A 27928-nucleotide genomic window follows, 5' to 3' on the forward strand; every position below is an offset into this window, starting at 1 on the left:
TTCAGATTTGATTATGTATTATTTATGCATAAACATATAACTTTATACCCTTTCCCTGACAAATCCAGTAAATAGCAGTCTTTACTTTTTTCTTTTCCTCTCTCATGGTTTCACTTCCTCCTACTGTATGTTACATTCAAATTGGTGTAACACATTCTTTCCATATGCATTCTGAAATTGAATGATTGCTCTGAACATCACTGACCCAACAATATATTCTCAAGTCTTTACAAAACATGGTATTAATTTGATATTATTAAAACAAGAGACATGATGCATGCTTTTGATAGCTGCTATAAATTTAGATTAGTCGTTAAAGAGCCTGTGACCACTGTGGCATGTAATAACATAGCACCATATTAAATAAACACATCCACTCATGCATTAGAAAAAATATCATTACGCATATTTCAGGTTTTGGACAATTCTTAGTGCACTTGCCATCTTATTTTGTCTAGCAAGATACCATTTTAGTATATTGCAGAAAGTTAATCCTAATTCCATGGGGAAAAAAGCTAAACTTGAACAATAAAAAAGTTTGTTGACCACTGTGCTTACTGCACTTGTATTAATTCTATACAGTAGTGTACAGTGTATAAACTAAACCTCCTGAGTAAATCTCTGTATGGCTAATTAGCATTTACAACAAACTCTGTAATGTCCAATTGTAAATTGTAAATTGTACATTGTACAAGTTCCAACAAAAAGAGCACAGTATCACATTTTACAACCATTTTGAGGAGTATGGCAAATTGAGAAAATGCTTACTATGTGATTATAAATCTACTATATAATATTAAGAAAGCATGCCCAAAGAAGATCAAGTAATAATAAAAATAATGAAAACAATCTTTGGTTGAGTGTGAAAACAGCATTCCTGTGCTTTTGTCTGAATGTGAATCTGGTATGTTTTAGGGAAAAAGTAAAAAACAAAGCAAACAAGTGGACCATAGCAACAGTTCACTGGCGTACATACAGGCGCAAGTGTAATCATAAAAATTAACATAAAGTAAAAAAAAATGCATGTAGCATGTTAACATCAGTTCATTTCTTCACCAACCCACTCTCTGTCCTCTGTGGTTTTTGCTTGCTCTCTCTGAGGTCCTGACCTATTAGGGTCCCTCTCACTTCTTTTTCGTGAATAAAGTAAACCTCTTCTCCTTTTCCTTCTTGGCAGAGGGAACTTCTGAGGCAGAGGAGGTTGAAGGAGGGGGCAAGGTCTGGGCTCGAGGTTCTGAAGGCCCTTCTGCTGGCTCCTCAGTCTCATACTTTGCTGCCTTCTCTATGGCCTGAGTCCAGATCTTCAGTTCTTCCTGTGGAAGTAATATGTAACCAAGAATATTAAAATGACTCATTTAAAATTTTAGACACAAGCAACTGAAAGCAAATTTTACGCAACTTTCAATATACTCTCTTTAATCAATGTGACATTTTACATTGAACACATGCCAGAAGTTATACTTCTTTCACATACATAACACAATATTTTTGTGTTATAATAAATAATTTGGCTATATTATGGAGTGTATGTCCATTATTTACAATCTATACAATCTATAATAAGTGTCAAATTAATGAAAAAAAAAATAACATAAAGTGTTTTAATAATCTGTTGGGCCACCACAAGCCCCCAAAACACTTTCAGTGTACTTTGTCACACATATTTCTGGTACTGGCTACTCCCTCAGTTGATGCTTTGATGATGGTGGTGGTGGTTTTGGAGAGCACCTCAGCAAACACAGAACATTTCCCTAGCATTAGCATATGGTTCTCTTTTGGTTATTTTTTGGGAGCCATTTTATAATGTTCTGGGAATGTTGTATTTTCACCAACAAAGTCAAAACAGCAAAACATTCTATGAAAATTCTCTTATGGTTATATGACAACTGACAAGGAACATTCGCCCAAAGGTGATAATATGATACACAAGATCATACAAGATTACCCTATACACTTTTTGGACAATGTTTTTCTCGCTTTTTGGTTCATTTAATTTATTTGCAGTGAGAAAATAAACCAAACCAAATACAACATGAACCAAAAGTGTAAATTTCACTCTGATTCAAACGTGGCGAATGGACTACAAGGTGTGAAAGCACCCTAAAGGTTGCCAGAATGTGTGGAGAATGTTCTCCGCACCATCACGTGTTACCACAGGGTTACTTTAAAATTAGAACATTAGGGGAGTAGCAGTAGCAGCGCTCGCTCCGACAACAGTTAAAATTCAAACTCCAGGACAGTTCTAACTGGCACAGAATGCAGGAGTGATCATATACAGTGGTAATGGGTGTTTATAATCTGCCATTCAGAACAGATCTTTGCATGTTAGATTTACTTAACCAGTTTAAGAAAAAACAGAAATGAATGCACCACTCCCTGCGTACGTGATGCACGCACACTGCATCCAGTATAAAATAAAAAGCATTGTGGAGAGGTTGCACCATGTGTGTAATTCTGGTGTAGAATAGGCTTTAGTGTTAAAAGTGCATTCTGGGAAAGAACTGACCTCATCTCTACACTGGAATAGGTATTCACTTCCATCTTCAAGCCTAGAAAATGCAGAAAACAACAGAGGATTGGTTCATGTTTCATTCCAGGTGGCTAAATAAAGAATCTGTTTGGTTAGGTTTGCATTCCCATGGTTTTTGAATAGGAAAAAAGAAAATACACCTCTATTTTACCTGATTCTAAATTCCAAAATGTTAAAAAGGAAATGAGATTGTATCCTGCAACAAGATAATAATCCTAAACACTGAGCAAAAATAATAAAAGTTCTGCTATTAACATTTCAGTCTCTTGGTATCTAGACTTAAATACAGTGTGTGACATCTGGCAGAACTGTAATAGATATATAGCCAAAGATTTGCCAAGCAATCTGTCAGAGAACAGAAATGTGCAGATGGGTGGGCTGTTGGAGCCGAATGTTACAACTGGAATGATCCAAAAGCAAATTTAGGAGAAGTTGGATGCAGTTAAAAAGACATGGCTTGGGCTTGGTATTAGAGAATATTACTATCACATTCAGAAAGGGAAATATAAACCTTTGAACTGATATTGCTTTGGTTTCTTTCACTATTAATAACTAATCATTACTTTACCACGTTTGTGGCTTATAATTCCGTCTTCTTCAGCAAACTTCTCATGCCATAAAACACTATAAAAGAGTGACTAATTATTCATTTACTTGGGTTCGATAATAAACAATACATTTTGCTATGCTTACCACAGTTTAAACACATGCTTCCTTTTCTTATAATTTGTCAGAACCTCGCAAACAGCATTGTGGAGTGACAGTGGTTCTTCTCCATGGTATGGAACACTATGGACAAAACTCTTTGCATCCTTGTAAGCTGAAAGCTGGCCAGGTTTTAAAACAAAGTAGATGCTGTTCCAGGACCTGTGATAAGAGGACAGAAATAAAATGTCCTTTGTGTTGTTCGACAGCTTCATTTTTTTTTTTAAATAAGAGCACATTTTAGATCAAGACAACACAAGTGCATCAGCTGAGGACAGTATACATTACCTATTGGCTGCTTTTTTATTAGGTCCCTCCATCTCATGTTTACGTGTGAGGGTTCCCTGCAGCAGGGTTGGCTGGGACTGTGTAGGCATGATGGGGAGAGTGGCAGCCTGTTCTGCCTCTTCCGGAGCCTGTGAGGATGTTGAGGGATCCAGTTCCACAGAGCCACTCTCCTGAATATCTGAAACAATGGGCACCACTGATTCCCCTGCAGTGCTATCTCCACGGCCTGAGCTGGGATCTACTGCTGCCATGCCAGACTAAACACAAATACAGGTGTGTAAAAAGAAAGGTTTGATAAATGGCAATTAAAATGTACAGAGATATAGAATAAAATGGAGATGGAGCGGCAAAGTGGCAAATTCACTGACAAGAGACTGCTCCTCAATTGTATCCAAACGTGAGGACTCTTCAGCAAAGCCTGTGTCTTCCCTCCTAAGAGCCAAACATACAGGGTTAATGAAATTAAGCTGTGGACCATAAACTGTCCACAAAGAGTCTGACTTGAACTCTATTTTACCTGCTGTCCTCTTCCTGTCTGTACTGCTGCATTTCCTGCTGCTGCTTTCTGATTTCAAGCAGCTCAAGCTAGAACAAAACAAAAAACTGTAAGTATATGCACACCTTCTCTTTTACATACATACTCACAACTTTAATGCCCTTACAGTTGTAAGGCGCTCCAGTGCAGAGAATCGTTCCTCCCAGGTGGCAGTGGATTTCTCAAAGGCCTCGTGCCTCTTGAGGAGCTTCTCTACCTCATGCACGGATTCACCCAAGTCCTTACTGGCCACATACGGCTCCTGAGCTATCAGCCAGGCTTCCGCTACAGATGCATCCCGGGCAAACTGGCACACCTCCAACACTAGGGGGAGACATTAGCAATAGTTTACAGGCTTGTATACTTGAAGGATAACTAGTGGAATGTGCATTAAGTGTTAAATGTGAGTGATGATGCGTGTTTGAATAATTCAATAGCACATACACAGTCTAAGCCAGTCCCATCTCTCATCCCATTTAAGCATCATTTCCTTCCTCTTCTCAATTAGCTGCATCAACTTCTCTTTGATCTATATGAGACACAGCAAAGAAAGAGAAACAGAAGAAAATTACAAATTTAACAAATCAATCCTGTTAGACACCCCTACTACAGACCCTATTATGAAAGCTCAAATACTGCTGTATCTGATTACCTCATCTGAGTCCCTGTGCCTCTGTGCTAGTAGAGTCCGCCCTAACTCCACACAGTTATTAAACTTTGGTCCACGAGTCTCAATCTCTGCACGGATCCCTTGGTGATACTTCATTAGCAGCTCCACTGATGAGACATCTCTAGAGTTGTACACAGGGCACACAAATTTAGAAACATTTTCACAATTCATAAAATTACTTTAATTCTCTGTGCTGAAAGTCACAACTCACCTGGGTTTCTCCTGAGTTTCTATTTGCTGGATGATGCTTTCCATCCAGGCCATTAGGTCCCTAACCATGGTGAAAAAGCGGAACTTGTTTGCTGTCTCCTCCAGCTGTTTCCGCCTGCCCGCGCAGGCAGCCAGAAGACCCTTCCAGGCATCTACCACCTCTTTCTCTGTTGCCTTGATGGTATCTGCCTGGACTCCAGCATACTGGGCATGCAGACGAGCTGCAGTGTCCTGGAACTGCTGTACCTATATATACAGTATATGCCAAATAGAGCGAAATTAAGATGGATGAAAAACTCATTTTTCTCAAAAGAGTCCAAAGATACAGTAAATATTTACATTTTACATTTACATTTATGGCATTTGGCAGACGCCCTTGTCCAGAGCGACAATAGTGCTTTGAAGTCTATCAAAAATACATTCTGATATTGGCTCGCTAGGTACAAACTAGGAATACCATCAGTCCAAAACTCTGTTGGGGAGGTGCTTTTTTTTTTTTTTTTTTTTTTGTGAGAGTGCTAATTTAAGTATTTTATGAAGAGGTAAGTCTTTAGACGTCATTTGAAGACTGCCAGTGACTCAGCTGTTTGGACATCTAGGGGAAGTTCATTCCACCACCTTGGTGCCAGAACAGAGAAGAGTCTCGATGCATGCCTTCATGTTAATAAACATGTTACTGGTGGTAAGATATAAACATGTTAATGGTGGTAAGATATTCAAGTGTTATTTAATATCTGCACAGTGATCTACCTGCTTTCCAAGGGAGCTGATATCTCTCTCAAATGCAGCATGCATACGATGGAAAGACTCTGCCTTGCTGAAATCCTCTCCCACATCTTCTGGAAGCTCATTCTGTTTCTCCTCGATCTGGACTACCAACTCCTTGCCATCATAAAAGTACCTGGGCAGCAGGACAGGTTATAACCTTTTCTTCTCTACTGCTTAGTAAAATTGCATCTATATACTCAGGAATACACATGACATCATACTCTACATTATCTTTATTGCCTTCTGAAGAGACAAAGTGTGTAAAAAATTATTGGAGAAGTATTTATTTGAACTGATTCGAACCGATTTTATCCACAACAACTTACTTAAACAGATCATAAGAAGAAGTGAGGAGCTGTGTGCGGGTGTCAATGAGCTCCAAGAGATCTGCCCAACTCTCGTTAATGCCGTCCTTCCATTCAGCCAGAGTAGATGATTCACTATGACCAGCCTCGATCAGCTCATCAATGGTGTGATTCACAGTGTCCACCCGCTCCTGTCCCACAGTCCCCGTCTCCCGGGCAAACTCCCTGAACTTATCCCTCAGTATCTAAGTGTCATTTAAGCAGTCACATGGACCAATTATTATAATAGCAAATGCAGCATTATACATTCATACCTTGTTACATGGACACAATTTAGCTTGTGGCCTAATTACCAGGCCAGAAACAAGACCTCATTTAATATTTCATTAGACAGTTGAAATGTGTGTGTAAACCTCTTCATCTTCTAAGTGTCTTACATTACTATGTGTGTGAAGGTGTGCATGTTCTGCAGTACCGTGACATGGTCCAGGTCCTGTCCCATCTCCTGTGAAGAAGCCACCACATCGCGCTCAGCAATCCACTGCTCCAGATCTTCCACCTCCCGGCTCAGCAGGAAGTGATGGTAAGTGTGATCAAGGTTCCTCCTGCGGTCCTCAGCCAGCTCCTTCAGCCCTGCATACTGTTTGTCCACCTGACCCTGCCTCCGGATGATGGCCTCCCTGGACAGGAAAATGTGAATTTACGACACTCCTCTTACTAGAGATTGTTTTACAGCTGAATTGTAAACCCAGCATACCCTTCAGGATGCTCCTCAGCAAACATCTTCTGAGCACGGTCAGCAAGCTTCTGTACAGAGTCTGCATAGTCATCAACAACCTGCTTCAGAATCAAGTGCCGCTTTAGCAGAATCACAGCGCTCTGTTCATCCTGTAAAGAATGGAGATTATAAGTTACAAGTAGAGAAAAGCAGAATGTTTATTCTCCACTTCTTCCTGAACAGTTCTACCTTTGCTTTATCATCAGCAATCATGTAGAGTTCCTGTTCACCAATCCATGCTTCTGCTTCATCTGCATCATTGTAGTACTGCTGGGCATCGTTAGAGGCATTGAGTCGAGCTCGCCGTTTTGCCATCTCATCCTGCAGCCGTGCCCACACCTCCTTCAACCTCGTCATTTCCTCAGACATATGCTCTGCCTCTGGGCTCCCTTCTGCAGCTGCCATCATACGTTGACCCCGCTGCAACACCTCATCCACACGTGGCTGGTGACCTTCAATCTCCTTCTGGAGGGTCTGTGTTTGGATAAATCTGGTTAATGCAAATAATGATGAAAAGTGAAGCAGTTAAACTTTTGTGATGTTGCCTCAAGGCAGGATAAGACTTGGCCACCTGATTCTTTTTCAGGAGAAGCTGGACCGTCTGTAGATTGTTTCCATGATCCTGTGACATGGCCATAGGCAACCTCTCTTCAAGCCAGAGCTAAAACAAAATCAAAACAAAAGATTAAATGACTGTTCATTAGATCTCTGTGAATCCCTCTTTGTGGAATTGCCACTCACTATCTCATCAGCCACATCTCTGTAGAACTGGTACACAGCTTTAGCTGCCTCGAGTTTTCCCTTGCGTTCAGCCAGAGGTGTAAGGAGCTGCTGAAAGTCCCTCTGGATGACCTGCTGCTCAGCTTCCAGCTCGGGCTGCTCTTCAGTTAGAGGAGTATGCTGCTGTACAGCTTCCTGCAGCTCTTCCAGCTCCCGCGCTCGGTCTCGAACCTGATTCTCAGTCATCTGCAGGAGCACAGGTCACACTGTTTATAGAGCTTTCAAGACCTCTAAAGTGAACTTCAAGCATTTTTACAGCTTTGTCTAAAAAGTTAGCGCGACTATATCTAGCATAAAGCAAATCAACATTTAAGCTCATGAGCATGTTCTCCACATGTCTGCAGGGATTCCTCCGGTTTCCTCCTACCTCCCAAAACATTCCAGTAGATGGATTTACTATGCTAAAATTGCCCCTGGGTGTGAATAAGTGTGTAAATGTGGGCTTGCACGGTCCCTGAGATGGACTGGTGTCCATCTGGTGCCTTGTGCCCAGTGTTCCCAGGATAGGATCCACCGTGACCCTGACCAGGATAATGAGGTTACTGAAGAAGAATCAATGAATAAATGAATAAACATACATATTTACTGGCTTTACTATCTTGATGATGTGTGTGAGAATTGTCGTCTGGTCTCAAAAGTCACTAACACAGACCCAAATTATGTTTACAGCTACCAATTGCACCATATTTTACAATTTTATTAAACACGGGCACCTGGACAAATGTAATTTGTCATAAAAATGGATTATCTTTTATTAGTCAGACTCTGAGATTGCATTTGTGCAGAACACCACACTGACACTCCCACATGCCAAGATGACAACTGTAGGGTGCAAATGCTGGGTCCACAGGGCCAAATCTGTGTGTAAGTTGCTTGACAAGCATAATGGAACACTGGAGCACTTTGACTGGCTTGCATAATCATCAGATCTTGATCCCATAGAAAACGTTTGGGATTTTTTGGAACAGCAGGTGAAACACCAGAACAGACAGACATGTGTTATTTCTTTTGCTTGGTTACAAACACCCCCTGGCCTTACCTGTGCAAATCCTGTTAAGTAATAATGCCTGTCAATTTTGCCCACTTTTCCACTCACTGAATATGTAATTCAGCTAGAGTGCACGGGTGCCTATTTAGGTGTTTCAGCTGCTGTTCCAAATAATTTCATTTCCATGTTCAGAAGAGTTATAAAGACTTTGCAGGCTATTTGGCAGAGATTATAAATATTAAGACATGGTCAATTCCATTCTTACAGAACTTGCAGTATGTGTGTTTAGCCCTTGTTGTAATCACAAACATTCATTGTCTAGCTTATTTATAATGAATTGGTAACCTGACATGATGTCAAAAAGTCATAGTATAATGTAAAGAATGTAACATTTTATTGTTAGTGGACTGGTAATCAAATTTTTTGATACAGTGGTGGAAACCACAACTCACCAGTATCAGTTATATTTATTATTCACCTCTTATAGTTATTTTCATTTTAATGTACATTTACAGCATTTAACGGACACCATTCTCCAGAAGTGCTTTTTAGTCTCCGTCAAAAACATATCTTCATGCTACTACAAATAAGTCAGGGTGTAAGAATCCTATCAAGCTAAAACCCTGTTAATGTGGAGTTAGTAATATTTGACTGGTCAATTGAATTGAATGGGTTTAATCCAAACCACAAATAGGCTTCTTGGAGAACATTTCAGTAAAAAAAAATAATAATAAACAGCCAAAATATTATTGCCTCATATTTGAATAGTTGGATTGTGATTATAAGTCTATACTAATGGGGTCCATCAAATTTATTTTGCAGTTAATAGGGTCTCTATATGCGTAAAGTTTCGAGAAACCTGATGTAAGGCACTTGATACATCCTGACATGCTTTAAATCCAGTACTAAAATCAGACTAAAGAGGCCAACTGCTAATTTACAGTCAATTCCAGAGTAAACTAATTTACTCAAAAAAAAAAAAAAAAAGAAAAAGAAAACAGTGCAGAGGAACACAAGGAAAATGTATAACTACTATACTACTGTATAGAATAAATTAAGAAACTACGACATCCTTTTGTTTTCAAATTATCACTATTTTGTTGACTAAAACAAGCATAAATTAGTAATTTCTTCATACAAAATTAGGCACATTTTAAACTTATTTTTCAAGCATGCTCTTATAAACCACCAGTTCATCAGTGGTTCTTTGGATGGTTAATAGTTCTGCCTTTGTTTTTTGAGCATTTCGTGAAAGAGAAACTTTGTTATAGAACCTTAAAGGGTTCCTTCAGATGGATTTTAGTGTGCTAGATTTAATTTTTATTTATTTAAGTGCATTTTTAACACTTTTAAGCATTTGGATGAATCCCAGAAACAACTGTTATCAAAACAGAAAGGGGCAGACCATCTGAAATCCTACCTCTGTATGGTATTTTCAAAAATGAATATTTACCTGATGCTTCTTGAGAAGGATATTGGCACTAGTAAGATCTTTAACCTCCTCATCAACATCACCCTGGAGCTGCTGTTGCAGATTAGCCAACCACTTCTTCAAATCAGCCAAGCTCTGTTCAAACAGTTCAGAGCGGTGTGCGTCAAACAGAAGCCGGGCCTTTTCCTGTGTGGTGTGTTCCAGCTTGTTCCAAAGCTCATGAAGTTTTGTCAGACGGTCCTTCACAATGGGTTCAAACTCTGGTTTGGAGGCCATCAACTCTTTACCTTCCTACATAGGTGTACAAGATTCAGAAGTTACATTTGGATTTTATTGAATAGATTTACAGGATTTTGCAGTGTTTATGGTATGTAAGTGATACGTATTTTATAGTGAGCTCAAACATTTACAAACCTGGTCAATTTTATTGAGCCAATCCTTATTTGAAGCCAGTTCTGCCATGAAGGCCTGGTGCTTCTGCCATTTGCTATGAAGGTTGCGAGCCTCATCATATGAGGTGTCCTGAGCAGTCAGCATCTTCTCATTTATCCACAGAGTAAGCTGAGAAATTAGGCAGAGATAGGAAAGGATGAGTATTAAAGTGATTGGGAAATGAGTGAAGGCTAGAGAAAGCTATCTATATTCATTCAGATCGAATAGAAAATTCACTTACATCCTGAGTGTTCTGAAGAAAGTGTTGCAGGTCTTTGTTGTCTCTGAGTTTCTCAGACACCTCCTTGGCTTTGTCTTGGTTCGTCTTGTATCTGCAGGAACATACAAACACACATTAGGCAATTTTCCAATGCATATAAACACACAACTCACAGTAAGAAAGTCTCACTATCTCCAGAACAAAGCTCTACTGTTCCAGATGAGCACTTTTATTATGAGATCAATACCCATCAGGAGAGGCGCCCAGCTCTCATACAAGCAGACAACCTCCACTTATGGGAAAAATATACACTTCCTCTCCACTGCCTAATGCTCTTGTCTCAATGCTGACCCGAGAACAGTGAGATTACACAGCATGTTTTAGTAATATCCCTAACACTAGCTGCTAGAAGAAGAACCCATGGTCACTTTCAAAGCAGTTTAGACTTTGAGTTACTTTTCTTATCCTGCTCTATCACACCTGAATAAGCCCATAAAAAGCTTAATACCTGAACAGTTAAATTAAGTGTGTTAAAATGGGGGTTAGAACTGAAAACCACTGGCATTGTTTCTAATGCTGTATGTTCACATAGTAACAGACAAATTTAGAATGTGTATGGTCATATAACACTGCTCAAATAAAAGCCACAAGAGGCTTGTACACATAATTTAATGTCAGTGAATCTTAAACAGAAAATATGGTAAGAGGATATAGCATTATTTAACTTTATTTAATTTTTCTGACCTGTCTTGGATAGATTTTATTTTGTCCTTTACTTTCGGTGAGTAGAGGTTTCCACTGTCTACCAGCCTTTGACCTCCTTCTAGTGTATTTAATATTTTGTCCTCATTAGCATCCATAGTGGTGACAAAGTCCTCATGCTTCTTCAAAGCCTTCTCTGCTCCATCAAGTGTGTCAGGCTGTTCCAGGTGAGCCAGAATGTACTCCTAGTAAATGTAAATACAAATGTACAAAGGTTTTTGTGTTTGGGCTATGGGTTTGACTGGACAAATATCTTGAAAAAGGTTGGCAATATACTTACCTGGTTGTTCAAGATGGCTTCAGCTTGCTTTGCATCTCTTGAGAACTGTTGGAAACCCATGCCTTGGTCTAAGAAGTTCTTTCGGCTGTCCCACATTTTTTGCAGCTCATCCCAGCCCTTATCTAGGCCCTTCAGCCTCTGATCCAGCTGTTGGTATTGGACATCTTCCTCTTTGTCACGAGTGACAGCTGCTCCAGTGTCTCTAACGCTGTGATAGTCCTCCTCATGGCAATCCATATCTTCTTTTAGTGCATCATGAAGATTTAGGAGCTCCTCTGCCTCTGGCAGGCTTGTAGGCATCTCCTCAGATGCAATGGCCTTCTGTGTCTTGAAAAGCCAGGACTGAAAGTCATCCAGGTTCTGCAGGAAGTTTTGCAACTTGCTTACTTCACCGAGAGAGTCCTCTCTATCCTTTAGCGTTTGCTTCAAAGTCTCCCAAGCTTTGTTTAGCTCTTCTTGTCGGGCCAGGATGTCAGTGGCATTCTCAGGATGGTCTTTGACAAGTTGTTGAGCCTCACCATGCAGGAAGTCCAGCTTATCCTGAATAGCAGCCAGGTCTCTTTCAATGCCATAAAGTTTCCTTTGGATAGTCATGACAGCAGCCAGGTCATTTCCAAGGTCTAGCGTAGACTCAATAACTCGTGTCTTGTCCTTGATCCATGCCCCAGTTTCATCACACTCAAGCCCATAGTTGTGAAGACTGAGTGCTGAATCCACCTTATGCTTCTTATATTCTACCATAGCCTTAAACTCTTCCCACCTGTGAGGGGAGTATAAGAGTTATTAAAGTTATGTGATATCTATTGATATTTAAAGCCTTGAAGACTTTAAAGGCTTTAAAGACTTGAAAGTCTATACTTAGAGAACGGTTTTACCTCTTATTGAGACGGGTCTGACAATCTTTCACCTCTTTGGATCGTGGGTGCCTGCTATCCTCTAGCTGCTTGGCTGCTCTGTTGATGTTGTCTACCTGTGTCTGCATGTTGCCCATTTCTTGGGCAAGGATGCTTAACCTGACAACACAAGAAATTATTCATGTAAGAAAACTGCACTAGTGAAAAATGTTTACCAAAGTGTCACCATGCAGCTCCTGGAATCTGGAATTTGCAGTGGAATGGTATGCCTGTCAGCAATGCCCATATGTTCTTAAAATAAGAAGTACTAAATACCACTCCACCATGACATACTTGACACATTCCAACCAGGGTGGGCTTGTAACATGCACATACCTATTCTGAACAACCTCCAGATCTTCCAACTTCTCTGGTGTTTCTAACCCAACCAGCCATGTCTCTTTCTGACCCATCCAGAGCTCACAGGCATCCGTCTCACTGAAAATGGTGTACAGTGCCATAGTGTCCTCTAGCTTCTTCTTTCGCAGGTCTGAAAGAGACAAGAGCTCCATGTACAGATCCCTAATGTCCTTCAGACGTCGTTGGATGTCAGGTGTATTCTTTAACTCCTCAGGCAGTGAATTGGCCTGTTTAGTCAAAGCATCAATGGTGGCTCCATTCTTAACTGCCTCGTCACTCAGGGCACGATGCCTCTTGAGCAGCCTCTGTGTGGTGTACTCCTCATGCCCAATATCTTCAGTGCTCATCTGCCTGATGGCATCCAACAACCAGGCCTTAAGGTCATCAGCGTCACCCTGGAACTGGAAGAAACGCTGGGTGTCCTGGAGGTTCCGTTTGCGGAATGCAGCCAGCTCCTCCAGTTGCTGCCATTGCCTCTGCACTTCATCCATGCGCTGCTGCACCTTCGGGGCACCAAAATGCTTGGCTTCCACCATCTTCTCACCTTCTCCCATCACCTGCTTCAGGTTATCACGCCGAGCACCTAGCTCATCTTCAAAAGCACTGTGTTTACTCTGCAGCACCAGCACGCTGGTCAGGTCCTTGCCATAGTCAAGAGAGGAAAATATGTGTTCCTTTTCACGGATCCAGCTCTCCAGTTCAGCTATCTCCCAAATGAAGTTCCAGAGACGACGAGACTGCTCCAAACGGGCTTTGCGTTGTGCTGCAAGTGCACACAGCTCCTGATAACATAGGTCTAAGTGCTGTACCCTGTCTCGAATCACTTGGGGGTCACATGGTTTGTAGCCTGGTTGAGGAGGTAGAGAGCAGAATTTAGCAAGAATCATTGTTAAAACTATGTGTATTTACATAGTTGGAAAAACTGCATAATTAGGTTTTGTATTTATGCTTTACTAAAAAAGTACATTTAGTTACAAGTTTATAATTTTGGTGCTAACTGTACATAATAATAGCATAATAGCATGCTAATGGCATGGGAAGTGTAAAAAAAGTTCTACTAACTGTCTCCATTTGCAAATTTGAGAGCAGCTGCATTAGCAGAGCTCACTCTCTCTGCTTGCACAGCGATATCTGCCTCAATTAAAGCATGCTTCTGCAAAAGGTCCTCCACCTCCAACAAGTGCTTGCCAAAATCAGGTGACTGGAGACGAGTCTGATAAAAAAAAAGTATAATTTAAGTCGCAATTAAAACATATACAAAGAAACTGACAAAAATAACCTAAAGCTTGAAATTTAGCTTTACAAAATTATAACATAACAAAGTTATGCTTTGCCAGATTTTCTGAAAAGACAATTACACAAAATTTCTAAGCTTAAAAACACTAACTAATTTCACAACACTAATCAAAATTCTCTTCTACCTTCATTTCATCCATCGAGTTAAGGATGTAAAGCATTTCCTGGAAGATTCTTTGCAAGGTGAGATTTTTCTCCAGACGGACCCTGCGATCGCTCAGAAGCTTCTGAAGGCAGCCCCAGAGCCTCAGGATATTGTCTTTCATTGCATCAATCCGTTTAGCATCATGGTACCTCTCTGCCTCCAGCTCTTTAGACAACGCCACCAGGCTTTGTACACGCTCCTCATATGCAGCAATGTCAGTCTCAATGGCATCGTGCTTTTTCTTTGCTGCTTCAACTGCTGGTAGATCATATCCAAAGTTGTCCTACAATGTAAAGGTACACTGAAGTATATTGCTTACTGTAAGATTGTGGCATGTGGATGCAATACCTTAAAAAAAACCTGCCCTAATTTGTTCCAAAGCAAGTATGCAACAAAATTTACCTGAGATACCAGTTTCTGGTTCTCCAACAGCCAGGTCTCTCTCATGCCAGCCTTTCTGTCAAAGCGACGGGCCATTTGTTCAAGCTTTTCCTGCCTGATGAGCTCATCTCTAAGCACCCGCTCTCGTTCATGTTCAGCCCGCTCCAATCGCTCCCATGCCTGGGTCAAGTGATAATTGCTTGCACTCAATAACAAATAATGCTATATAGCATGAGATATTACTAATTTTACTATATTATTATTATTATTATCTACAAGCTATATATACTTTAAAGTAAAGCTAAGCAGAGTTTGATCTCAAAATTCAAAAGGGGTGTCTCACCCTGTTGATGTCTGCCACCAGTGCGCCCTCTTTAGGGGTATAAACCTTCTGATTGTTGGCCCTCATCTTGCTCTGGATTGTGAAGAGCAGTACCTCCACATTTCCCTTCTCCTGGAATCTTTATAGATGTTGGGATTAAATGTGAAATAATTCAACATCATTGCCTAGGTTAAATTAAGGAAGTGTAAAAAAATAATAATAATTAAAAGTAAATTAAGTCCATTTTTGCTCTTACTTTGGAGGCTTCTCCAGAGTACGGTATGAGTTGAAGGCTTGTAATTGTTGCTGGACTCCATTCAGAGAGTTTGCGAGTTTGCGGTTGTTCAGGATAATGATGGTCTGTTCAATCCATGTTAACAGGTCTGAGGAAAGTGTCTCGTACTTCTTAATCATCCCCTCTGCCTCAATGGCATGGTCCAGCACCTGAAGAAAGACATGCCTTTTCAGTGCAAGTTTGATTTGTATACATCACACATACTCACACAGAGATAAGCAAACACATATATAAAAATAGAACTGCTCTCACCTTCCCAACTCGCTTGCCTTCAACTGCCAGAGCTTTCATCTTGGAGAAGTAGTGGTAGAAAGCAACAACATAAGTGATGATGGACTTCTCATCTGGGTTCTCGGTAAACACATCTGCAAATGACAGACAACACAGAGATTATCTCTTTCAAACAGAACCATGGTAAAATAAAAGTTTGTTTGCATTAGGAGTGTTTGGTATGAAGATATTTTCTTGCCTTCTGGGTCCAGGAGCTTGGTGACTCCAAGGTTTCTCTCAGCCACACTGAAAGCTTGCTGAAGATTGTGAGTTGGATTGGATCTCTGCAGGTTGCCATAGTCAACCAGATCTGGCCTAAAGGAATGAAGCATTAGCAAAATTTGAGAAATTTTAACGTATTACAGATGTTTCATTTCTTGGCAATATTTGATTAGTTTTCTTTTGTTTCCCTGCACCTGTGTTTGTGTATAAGGGCATTAAAAGCTAAGCCATCCTTCCAGCTTGTGGTGAAGTTGGTGACATTTACATTTGGATACCTAAGAATACAAAAGAGTACCAAATTAAAACCCATGTGATATCGTATATGATATATGATACATGATATCCTGATAGCATCGAGGTGACCAATAACATTTACCCAGCTGTCTTCGTTTGACACCAAAGCAGCAAGGCGTCTTTAGCAGAGCGTGTCTCCTGCTTACCCGTCTGGTCTACCTTGCCTACCTCTACCACAATGTCTTGAATCTGTGAATCAGGAAGAAAGTGGAAAACAGATGGGTATAAGCTGGTAACTGGTATCATATTTTTCAAAAATGCATGTTATTTTATGCCATTTCTATTCATTGTAATTTACCTCAAGTGATCAAATGTTAAACATTTGACTAATGCCTTCCTCCTAATCAAAAATGTTACTGTCCCACATAACTTCACTTAATTAGATCATACTGAGGTTTCAGTTCTAGAAGATGTGTAACGATTGAAAGCTAAAAATAGATATGCTCTCTTTTATCTTTTCAGTTTTTTTTTAACACACTGAAGAATCCAGACCAAAGAAAAAAGTAGTCAGCTACTTCCTTTCCTCTGCTCTCCTTTTCATCCATGTGGAGGGATTAAATTATGCAGCAGATCATATTGTTTGAACTAGCTAAGCCAAAAATACACTGGCTGTCAAATGTAGTGATTAAAAATAAATACAAACCCTGTTATTCTTCAGTACAAATACAAATGTTTCGTTGCTGTGATACCAAATTAAAAAGCCTGGATAAACATGATGCCTTGGCAAACTGCTATATAAGCGGCGAGACACTGAATAACTTGAAGATTGTTTCTCACTTTTATTTATATGAGCACTTTTTCTCAAACCTGGGGTATTCAGCTCACCTGGAAGCGTAGAATAATTGTCCAAATGAGTCCCAGGATAAGACGGTGGTTCCCGTCTACAATATCATGTGACCCCATGTTCTCCAAATGAACCCTCTGCTCCCTTAGAAACTGCAGGGCCTTGTCTACATTCTCCAGACAGTGAATCCTCATTCGACCTCTAGTGGGCCTGGGCTAGAAAATGCAGAAATAGGCTACAGGATGCTGAAAGATAATTGTGTATCTCTAAAGTCTGAACACTAACATCTTATTCACTTCAGTCTAGCTGTATCAGCAGATACTCACCAGCCTTTCGCCCGACAGAACCTCAAGTAGTTTGATGAGCATCTTTCCATCCCGCAGGTCTAGATAGAGGTCTGAGATACGGCAGCTGACTCGAGCCAGGATGGAGTTTACCCATTTTGTGAAGGTCTTCTTTTGCACAGCTTCTCGCTCATCTGGTGGGCAGAGTAAGAGGAAAATATTAAGCTAACCTAGCTAGACTAAAAGTGCTTACTTGTTTTTTTCCCCCCTGTCCATATGTTCACTTTTAACATAGATTTATGACTTTGGGGCCTTAACAGTACACACAGATACTATCTGCTGAGGAATGTGTATTTGAGATAAACAGAAATGTGCATGTAGGTGTAGGTTTTGACTTTCCTCGTGACACATATATTTTTTGATTGTTGCTTTTATGAAATAAGTGGACCACAGGGGCTTCCCAAACAGTACAAGAGATAAAATGCTAAGCAAAAGCAAAAGATACCCAAAGATGATATGTCAGCTTGGAAAGCTCACAAATCCTCCCAGCAATGAGTTTGACACCTTACGTCTTACCTTTTAAGTAACAAATATAAATGAAGTAGTATTTGCAGTATTTCAAATGGTGTTCTTATTTATATCTCTCCACCTCATTTCTCCTGGTCCTTCCAAACAAAATCTTAAATTAAACTGCATCATTAATAAGTGTTTTATAAATGATTCACTCCTCATGACAACAGAAGCCAGGCAGCAGACTTAGAGAGAGAGAGAGAGAGAGAGAGAATGCATCTAATGGTACTGCAGAAAAATGGCATTTGGATGGAAAACATTAGAACAGGGTACAGGGCCTGAGAGTAAGAACCCATGCTTTTAAGCATATCCTCTATGAGACCCATGAGACACTAGCCCACCCCCTTTTACCCCCTAACTACTAACTGCAGAAAAACAGCGCACTCTCCAGAAGCACTGTTAAACCATATTTGGCCCATATGTCACTCTTCCACCAAAAAAAAAAGATTTTTACATTAAGAAACTGAAAGTTCTGAATAAATCATATTAGAGAGGAAGGGAAGCTGCAGCACTACAAGCCACTACAAAACACACCAACCCTTACCACCAATGCCTGAAAAAGTTACGACAATTAGAAAAAGCAAACATTATGACACTAATTTACTGAACTATGCAGATTAAAGATTTTTGGACACATCTGTTTCTACATCTTGGGATTTCAGACCTCTTTACTCCAGGATAGAAAGACAGTATCATTCTAACTGCTAACTGCCCCACTGTGCAGTCTCTAAGCAAGCACGCCTTCTGTATTTTGTTTGTTTTTATCATCCCTAAGCTGCTGCCAAGTGCACTGTTCTGGCTGCTCTCACCTGGTTGAATCCAAGCATGGAAGAATCTAAACTCTGCTAAACTGTGCTGTCTCTCATGTGGCATCAGCTCAGCATCAGAGAGAAGCTAAATGTTGCTCAGCTTCTCATGGCCTGGGCTCAAATCTCCTCTCGAGCTCTAGCGACAGGCCAATGAATTATTTATACTGATGGATTTTCCCTGTACCGAGTAAGCCTGTGTTTTGCACTACAGTCAGCGTTTGCTGTAAAGCCATTCAGTAAATTTATTGGTGCCAATCACTAAATGCTAACTTGTAGTTAACTGAGTGAAATGGTAATATGTCCAACAGGGTGATTGGAGGTCACAGTATAGTTGACATTTCATAATAATAATCAGTGGAAAGAGACGGGTGGAATAGAGAAGTAGAAAAAAAAACGGAAGACTGAAACACAATCTGCTTTTATGCCAGGCTCAAAAAGGAAACTGGCACTAGCACCATTAGCTCATCATTATGTGCAGAATGACCTACAATTTTCACATGAAACCAAATAAACAAATTCATTAGGGATTAAAAAAGTTTTAGACATGTCACTAAGCTACCAAAACCATACTCATACTGGCTACTAGCTAGATATCTTTAGCTAAAAGTCAGCATAGCTGGAATTAGTTCTTTTAGAGATTTTTCATAATGCTTGTCTGGAATACATGAAATCACCCCTTTTAAACAATGCTAAGAAATATGCTTCATGCAATCTTTGCCAGCATGAGTACAAGGAATTGTTTATAAGCAGTAAGCAGAGGTGGAAATTAACAAATTACAATTACAATTATCTCCATTATTTATCATCAGGCAACTTCATAGAGTTGATCTAAATTCCTAACAAATCTAAACTTTAACAGATGTGACAGCAAGAATTAGAGCCAATACCCATCACTGTAATCTGTTGTTATGTAAACTTTGCATTTATCAAGGCACATTGTATTGTCACAGCTAGCTATTAGCTATTAGCTAGTTTGCAACATAGGAGTTATCATGGTAGCGAACATTTGATAGATTAGGAATAAAGCTGTTGTTAGTTAGCTGATATTTTCCCATGTTCCTCGGTTCCTTGAAGAAAGGGGCAGTAATATACCTTCAGTAACTAAAACAAGTGGCTGAAGTCTTTTTCTTTTGTTTACTTTTACTTTCATACTTTAAATTTCAAAGGTTATACTTTTGTACTGTAAATTGAGTCAAGAACTTGAAGCTATACTCCAACTTTTATCAGATTATTTATTCAGTATTTGCATTTTTCCTTCAGTAAAGAATCTGGGTGCTAGCACCTGTTTGGTGACATTTAATGTCACTGATAGTATGTCACTACATTCAAATGCAAATATTAACCATGAAATATAATCAAATGAATAGGCAACATATTTGCACAAGCTGCAGTATGCTTGCATCATTAGAATTTCAAAGACAATCAAAGTAAATGGCAAAAAACTCCAGTGACAGTGCAAGTATTAAATTACTTGGTCAGGGAAAGTATTGGAGTTAAAATAAACTTGTTAAAATGGCTTCTGTATTTTATTAAAACAATGTAGATATACAATGTTTGTTGGAAAAAGTAGGTCACTCATATAAATGTTTGTCTTTTTATTTTAATTAATAATATTTTGTTACAGAGTGTGAAGAGGTTTGAAAAGGTTTGGACACTCCTGATCTACATGAACAAAACCTTGTAAGATTTAGAAATAACATTTTATAACCAATATAGCATAGTGTAAAGTATCTTTACTAAAACATCCTCACTATGTTCTTAACCCTGGTATACCAGCACACTGTTCTACCACCACAGTATTAAATATTTAATGTAAATGCAGTAATGTAAACAAGCACTTACCAAGCACAACAGTTTTTGCCCTCCACAAAAACCACCATAACCAAACTCACCTAACTAACGGAAGCAAAAGGGACACAGGGAGGCTGGACATAGCAGGGGATGGTACCCTTTGTCTTAGGGAGGGAGAGAGGATGCAGCTAAAGGAGAACTCTACCTTGAAGCTGTCTGAACCTCCCATCTAAGATGGAGTTGAAGCAAATGTTGGAGGTGCTGTGACTTAGCCAGCGGGTTCGTTTCATACTCTGCGAAGAGGACGATGAGGACGAAGAAGGTTTTTGCGGGGGCGAGGGTCGGGATAGTCTCGAAGTATAGGAGGATGAAGAAGAAGAGGACGAGGAGAAGGAGGCAGAGACAGCTAAGGGGGCTTGATTTGGTGGAATGCCCCGTAAAGTGCTATTCCTCTCAGGCAAATTCTTGGGTTCATGCTTGGTGTGTCCGTTAGTCTTGGGCACCGCTTTGCTCTCGCTACACTGAACTCTGGATACAGGCGGTGTGCTCCTGCTTCTGGTGGCTTGAGTGCTGACGCGGATGGGGAGTCCTTTTCCTGAGGAGTATGCACTGGAGTGGATTGAACTGACCTCTCTGCTGGTCTTCAGGCTGAGTTTCACCTCTGGCAGCTGGCTCTGACTCACAGGCATGGTGCGACACAGACAGGGGCTGCTCATCATCAGCCAGCGCTGCATACACCTCTGCAGGTCAGCTTGACAGATGCAAAGTCTATCGCTTCCTCTCTTCTGTCTTCGAGTCCTCCTCCTCTCCCATTCTCCCCCCCTCCCTGTTTTTTACTCTCAGCTAGTGCAAGGAGCAGCTTCTCCAGTGCCCAACTCATGCATATAGTATATCCTTGCTCACTTCCTCCTTTGCACAAACACATGATGTCATCATATGGGAAGTATGAGGTTGCATGGTTTGAAAAGCATTCATTAATACAGGCTTCTCAAAACGCATAAATACTCTATAAAACTACTGTAAAAAAATGCAGGAAGGGTATATTTGCAGGACCTATGTCTGAGATCACAAGTGATGAAAATAGAATGTAAGCTATAACTACTGCCAAACTGAACACAAATCTATATTTTCATCTGTAATGTGTAATACCATCATTTTGTTAGCTTGTTTCAAAAGCTGTTTGATCACAAGCAATAAAGAACATACCCCTCACTCTCAGTCTGTCTGCTTGGTGTCTCTCTTGCTCTTTGTCAGGAAACTCTAATTGTATTAAATAAAGATCACTGCACATGCTGAGCACATTACACCAGCTCTCTACTGCAGCAGCATGTCTGCACCTTAAAGACACAGACTAGAGAAGCATCACAACAATGCAAAACAGCTAAGTTATTCTGCCTGTCCTGTTACAGCAACCCTGTTACAGTGTCACAAGATCTGAGCAATGAAGATGTCTCACAAATTCACAGACGTTTAATATATCAATATTTCACTAAAATGCTTTGTGTACATGCATAGTTTTGGTTCAAGGAACGGGGCAATCCACAATCCCTCTTTCCTCAAAACAATCAGAAGAATCAGAAGAAAATGCTCAGACACTAACTAATAAATTTAGTTTTCATATAATCAGAGACCCAGGAAAAAGATAACATAATTGTTGTGACAAAATACGGACATATAAGGACATAATGATTGAAATTTGAATAAATAAAATATTTATGAGTCCCATCCAGGTACATTCTCGCTCCTTGTGCCTGGGATAGGCTCCAGATCCATTACTACCCGAACCAGGATAAAGTGGTTACTGAAGATGAATAAATGAATAAATAAAATTTGAATAAGTGATTACACATTGCCAACTAAACATTAAATATGGAAATTTTGGGAATATAACGAGTAGAGATGGGTGAGAATACATAAAATAACTGTATGAACTAATAACAAATTAAATATACTGTATAAATGCCTCAGAAGGGTCCTGAATCGTGTGTGTGTGTGTGTGTGTGTCTAGAACACTTGCAAGAACTAGAACTCTGGCCTCGTGCAGAGCTATTTTAAGGCTCCAATGTCAGAGCAGCCATGCCACAGGTGTAGCAGCAATAACATGCTCACATTGCTTCGAGCCTTGGACGCAGACAGGCAGGGCAGCTGTCCAGCTCCATCACACTAAAGAACGCTGGGCATGTAGCAGAGCTCTGAGATAGCTGGCTGGAGAAGTGAAGGGGGAGGAAACAAGAATGTGGGGAACGTGTTCGGTTGCCGGGGTTCAGGCTTGTCTTAGACTTAGCCTTTTTAGTCTAAGAGACTTAAAGAGTAAGAGTAAGTCTCTTCTCAAAATGTGTTATCACCCAGAATGACGCTTTAGGTCACATCATACAAAACTCACCTGCGAGAGCTTTGATGCGTGAACGCTCAAAGAGCCGAGCTGTGCTGTTGTCATTGTCCAGCTCCTCGTCGGACAGCTCAAAGCGCGTGTTGATGCGGCTGTACTGCTGTGTGATATCAGCACTGTCAAAGTCCGTGGTGGAGGTCATGGCTGCTGGAGGGAGGTGGGAGGGCTGGGCCAGAAGACCTCAGAGCAACGTGGGATGGGGCTAACGGATGATCTACAAAAAACAGAAGAGAACAATTCATTTTTTTCTGCCAACCTCCTTCAACATTCAGGGTTAAAAAAACATTGAGACTACTCATATCACAGATTTCTTCATGCTGAAGATTATTGTACAAGGTCTAATCCTGATCTGCTTACATTAAATACATGAATGTTTGACAGTATATCGGGACAAGTAGCAAAACCACTACAGAACAAACAAACAATTTATGATTTAAGATACTTAATAGCCAGTGAAACCCTAGTGTTTTTCAAGTACTGTCTGATGTGTGAGTTTTCCAAATACCAGAAAAAAATACCATAAAAAACAACAAGGCACCCAAGCAACACATAGTTATGCTCTTCACATTAGTCATTAAACATTCACATCTGAAAAGGCCAGCATTTTCAGAGTACGTGCATGTACCTCTGTGGCGTGATGGGTGAAGGTATGTGGCTAAGATAGCTCTATCTTCCAGAGGCATGCTGCTTTTTCCTACCCTTATCACCCAACACAGGGGCTGGGCAACCCCTTCAAGTAAAATAACACAGAATTCTACTAATGTCTTCGTCACATACTATGTGTTTTGAGCTAACGTACATGACTGCTTATTTCATGATTCAGCCATGTGTAAAAGCTTTGATTCAGCACCTTTTAACCATATAGAGGCTTCAAATTACAGACTTATTCTTCTGGACTATTTGAACCACATACACTAGAAAGCCTGGACTTGTTATACAATGGCCCCAAAAAGTATTTGGACACTTAAGCCACACTTACAAATGTATGAATTTCGCTGCATTAGAAAACAACATGCCAAACCAAGTGGCATGTATTAAAAAGCAAAATATTTCCCAAAAAAATTAATTGACTGTTATGTTTAAAAATATAAAAATAATAGATATACTGTGCAAAATGATGATGAACTACACCATGTGGTTACACTAATAGGAAGGTCATTGACTACACACATCCACTATAAATTACCTTGGTTAAAAGCATTTGCAAAAAAGAAGAGGAAAGTAAATTTTGAGAAAGGATCTAGCATCATCTCTTCCTTCCTCCAGGCCTATATCCAGTTGGATATATTGTAAAAAAAAAATGTTCAGATGAAAACAGACAACATACAGGAAGACCCAGAAAGACCACCAGCAGACTGGGCAGGCTAATTCTGAGTAAAATCAAGAAAAACAGTCAAGAAACAGAAGCAAGGATTGCTTCAGACATCAGTGAGATTTATCAGATATAGCTAGAGCACAAATTATTCAAAACAGGATCAACGGGTATGAGTATAGCAGAAGACTAAAGTGTTAGAAACCATTTTTCAGCCTCAAGAATTAGAAAGAAAGAACGATCTTATTTTCAGATTAATCCAAATTTAACTGGAATGGACCTGATGGTAGAGTGGTTACTATAAAGCACAGCGGTGGAAAAGTCAAAGTCTGAGGCTGTTTTTCCTACAGTGGTGTTGGTGAGCTTGTGTTCATTGATAGCATCAAGAACTCAGAAGTGTACAGAGGCAATCTGGATGCAAACTTTCAGAAATCACCAGCCACCTTTTAAAAGAATACTTTTCAAAGAGAAAATTAAAGTCTTACAATGGCCCTCCCATAGCCCTGACCTAAACCCTATAGAGCATCTATGAGATGCAACAGAGAAGAAATTAGCAGATTGTTGATGCTCTTGTGTAGATGAACTGAATATTTTGCTGGTTGAGACTTGGAGGAAACGTCCACCACAACTTTTACAGAAACTGGCTGATTCAATGCCCAGACGTAGTCAAGAAGTTCTGTGGAACAAAGGATGGCAAATACTGCCACAATTAAGTGTCTAAATTTGAACAGTATATCTATATCTATCTACAAACCATCTATTTTTTGGGAAATGTTTTTCTTGAAAAGTGTGCTTGTGCTCTTTCTTTAAAATAAATGCCACTTTGTATGACATGTATTCTAAGTTAGAGAAATTCTTACATTTGTAGGCCACAAGTGTGACTACTTGTCTCAAAACATTACCAGGTCTATTTCATACCTGGCTAAATATACATTCTTTTAGCTAACTAGCAAATACTATAACTATTTTATAAATCATAATAATATGAGCTTTAGATACAGTAAGGTTATCTCTTCCACTGACACAATCATGACACAATTATCATGTAGCTATTGTATAATATAAGAAGGAAAGAAGAAAGCGAATAACAGGTTCAGAGAAGAGGCCCTGGTGGAGGAGAAGTGCTTCCTTCACTCTCTCCTCTGTATCAGGAGGTTGCAGAGAGGACGTTATCAGAGAATGACGCTCCCTCCCTCAGCGGGAATCCCCTTATCACAGCCTACAGAGTCTACTCCTGCTCCATCAGCCTGCTCTCTGCAACTTACGTTTATGTTCAAACACACAGCACGTGACATAGCTCCTGCTATCTAGATAGGAAAAGCAGGTCTAATGTCCTCACATAAAAATGTCAAAGTAACTGAAAGAATATTATTATACTAGTTCAACTTCAAAATGGGTATCGATTTAGATACTCTGTATATATGTGTGATGAGCTGGCTGATATTTCTATCATGCCAAGTGAAGTGTTGTACACTAGCTATGAAGCATGAGAGTGTAGTGGAATATTTCTGACGTGCGAGATGATGAAGTAGTGAAACTAGAGAAAGGCGTGGTTTGGATGCCCTCATGCGCTGTGCTATGAAGAACTACAAACTGGCAATGAGTGCTCTGTTTTCCACAGAAATTGTTGATCACTGTTATTGCCATGAAGTTATAATATAAATAAAGCATAAATCCTGGAAGCCTGTTTAGCACACAGTGCTGTAATAGCAGCCAAGTCAAAATAAGAACAGAGTGTGTTAATGGAAATTAAAACATGTACATGGAAACTCAAACTGCGATTAAACCCCTAATACTTCCAGGACCTGTCGGCGGGTCAGGAGCTTCATGAGTTTTTATTAGTTTCACTATAGTTAGTGAATAATTTATAGCAGTTACTGAGTTTTGCTACGAATGACTGAGTGATATGCCAAGACGTTAAGGGGTTAAACAGGGCACAAAGTGTGTTTCAATAAAGGCTGCAAGCTAGTAGAACTGAAATGGAACAAATCAATGTTAGTATTCCTGGAATATCACAAACAGAGGTCAACAGGCTGTTAATGTAATTCAGTGTAGATTTAAGATTATAACATGAGTCTTCAGGTCATAACAGATCATAGCATGTTGTCCTTATAAGGTGAGTACTAGACAGCTCACCTAATTTCTTTGTTATTTCAAAGCTTGGTGATAAAACAGGGCTGTTTTACTTTCGCCGATATTGTGAAGCCACACTGTTTGTTTAATAGACAGGGCATGTGTGTGTGTGTGTGTGTGTGTGTGTGTGTGTGTGAGAGAGAGAGAGAGAGAGAGAGAGAGAGAAGCTTGGGATCTAAGAGCAAGTTATTTCTGCCCTCATGCTGTTACGCTTTACACGTTGATTCCAGAATAATGCGTTAACCTGGAGATTAAAATGAAAAAAAAGATGTGTGTAACATTAAATGAACAAACTAAACTTTTGTAAGCCAACAAGTAACACCTGTCAGCGTAGTGGGAAAAAGTTCAACTTTAACTCCTTTGGCCTTTAGACTGTAGTATAGATTCTACGGCTCTCAGTTTCTCCAACATCCAGACTAACAAGAAACAATATATACTGCTCATATACAGCCATGAAGGTGCACCAGTCAATATTATTAATGAATAATAAAGTTTAATTAGTAAAATTATACATAGTAAATAGTGTGCAAATATCATAAGGCATAAAAAATATGGAGATAGAATAGAGCATAACATAATTCCAGCCCACTACAAAGCAATAACAGTAGTTTAGTTTCTTTTAATAATAGTAGTGTAGCTTATTTTTATTAAATAATAAACTTTACTCTTACATATTCTTTTTAATAAAGACTTTATGAACATTCTGCATTACGATTAAGAAATTAGAAAGACTTACCAATAGAGATTTTTTAGAAATGTTATTGCCAATTTCCTCTAGAGTGTATAGTTGAAAGGAATCCGTTAGTTGTGTGTTAGGTGTGTTATAATCCGAGGTGAGGTGCTGAGGCCGGGGACAGGGACATGGGGACTGAGTGCAGCTCCGCGCTCTCGACCCGCCCTAACGGTTAAAAATAAAGCGCGCCTCGGAGCGCGCAGCGCAGGACGCACATTCCTGCTGAGCCCCACTGCCTTTAAATGGCACATGCACTGAGAATGGAGCTGCTCACTCCCACCCAGAGTGTGTTCCGCCTTCACACGCACACACACACACACACACACACACACACTGGCCGCACGAAAGAGTCACCTCTGCATGAACCGGGAATGTCGACCACGAGGCCTGTGCTCATTTCAACCTTAAAAAAAAAAAAAAAAAAAGTTGATGGAACTTAATTTATGTCATATTCACTTTCCCTTCAGGAAAAAAATCACAAAGTTCACATGTGATAATATGTTTTTCCACATGTAATCATGTGAGTAATATTGCATCGGAAAAAACATCCGAAAGTCTATTGCACGTGAACTCAAGTAAACACGTGAATAATATGTGAAAAACTGTATCATGTGCAAAAAAAATGCATGTGAAATGAATTATGTGTAAAAATCACATGTGAAAAATGAACTATTCATGCAACTAATCTATTCATGAGAAACAATCACATGCACTGCAAGTGGAAATGTGTGAAATATGACATAAAGTGACTAAAAGTAATATGTCTAAATTTGTATCGTGTGATTATTGAATGCTTGAATGCTATCATGAAGCTTTGTACAACTTCTGCAAGGGTTTATACACTCACTGAGCATTTCATTAGGAACACATGTACATCTACTCATTCATGCAATTATCTAATTAGCCAATCATGTAGCAGCAGTGCAATGCATAAAATCATGCAGATATGGGCCAACAGCTTC

General features: G+C 39.8%; 1 protein-coding gene across 2 annotated transcripts; it reads right to left on the reverse strand.

Moving 5' to 3' along the window:
- sptb (spectrin, beta, erythrocytic) lies at window positions 1-27210 on the reverse strand. Of its 2 annotated transcripts, XM_026933774.3 has the most exons (37): window positions 26970-27210; window positions 22783-23002; window positions 17272-17423; window positions 16987-17160; window positions 16244-16350; window positions 16062-16142; window positions 15845-15960; window positions 15628-15740; window positions 15337-15524; window positions 15102-15219; window positions 14780-14938; window positions 14358-14660; window positions 13999-14149; window positions 12913-13783; window positions 12559-12696; window positions 11684-12443; window positions 11386-11588; window positions 10663-10753; window positions 10404-10550; window positions 10011-10280; window positions 7531-7755; window positions 7361-7450; window positions 6979-7263; window positions 6769-6899; window positions 6487-6691; window positions 6033-6256; window positions 5689-5839; window positions 4940-5184; window positions 4711-4849; window positions 4503-4587; window positions 4186-4382; window positions 4041-4108; window positions 3892-3955; window positions 3524-3780; window positions 3224-3397; window positions 2507-2549; window positions 1-1313 (listed from the first exon to the last, which is right to left on the reverse strand). In XM_026933774.3, the coding sequence occupies exons 2-37, from the start codon at window positions 22928-22930 to the stop codon at window positions 1125-1127; spliced, it is 7062 nt and encodes a 2353-aa protein (XP_026789575.2). In that variant the 5' UTR covers window positions 22931-23002; window positions 26970-27210; the 3' UTR covers window positions 1-1124. The 2 variants fall into 2 exon arrangements, with proteins under 2 accessions (XP_026789575.2, XP_053093262.1); XM_053237287.1 differs by lacking the exons at window positions 22783-23002; window positions 26970-27210 and adding an exon at window positions 20605-21186.
- Between the last annotated feature and the right edge of the window lie 718 nt (window positions 27211-27928).

This window comes from Pangasianodon hypophthalmus, chromosome 10 (assembly GCF_027358585.1).
Source record: "Pangasianodon hypophthalmus isolate fPanHyp1 chromosome 10, fPanHyp1.pri, whole genome shotgun sequence".
NCBI classification, from domain to species: domain Eukaryota; kingdom Metazoa; phylum Chordata; class Actinopteri; order Siluriformes; family Pangasiidae; genus Pangasianodon; species Pangasianodon hypophthalmus.

What these genes read in the sequence shown, in the direction of transcription:
- sptb (XM_053237287.1), bottom strand. Translation starts at nt 21,133, where the DNA reads ATGCAGCGCTGGCTGATGATGAGCAGCCCCTGTCTGTGTCGCACCATG. An exon ending in ACTCTGGAGAAGCCTCCAAA is followed by an intron (nt 15,220 to 15,336) that starts GTAAGAGCAAAA and finishes ACATCTATAAAG; the next exon opens with ATTCCAGGAGAAGGGAAATG. An exon ending in TCCTTCTCAAGAAGCATCAG is followed by an intron (nt 7,756 to 10,010) that starts GTAAATATTCAT and finishes GTGCTCCTGCAG; the next exon opens with ATGACTGAGAATCAGGTTCG.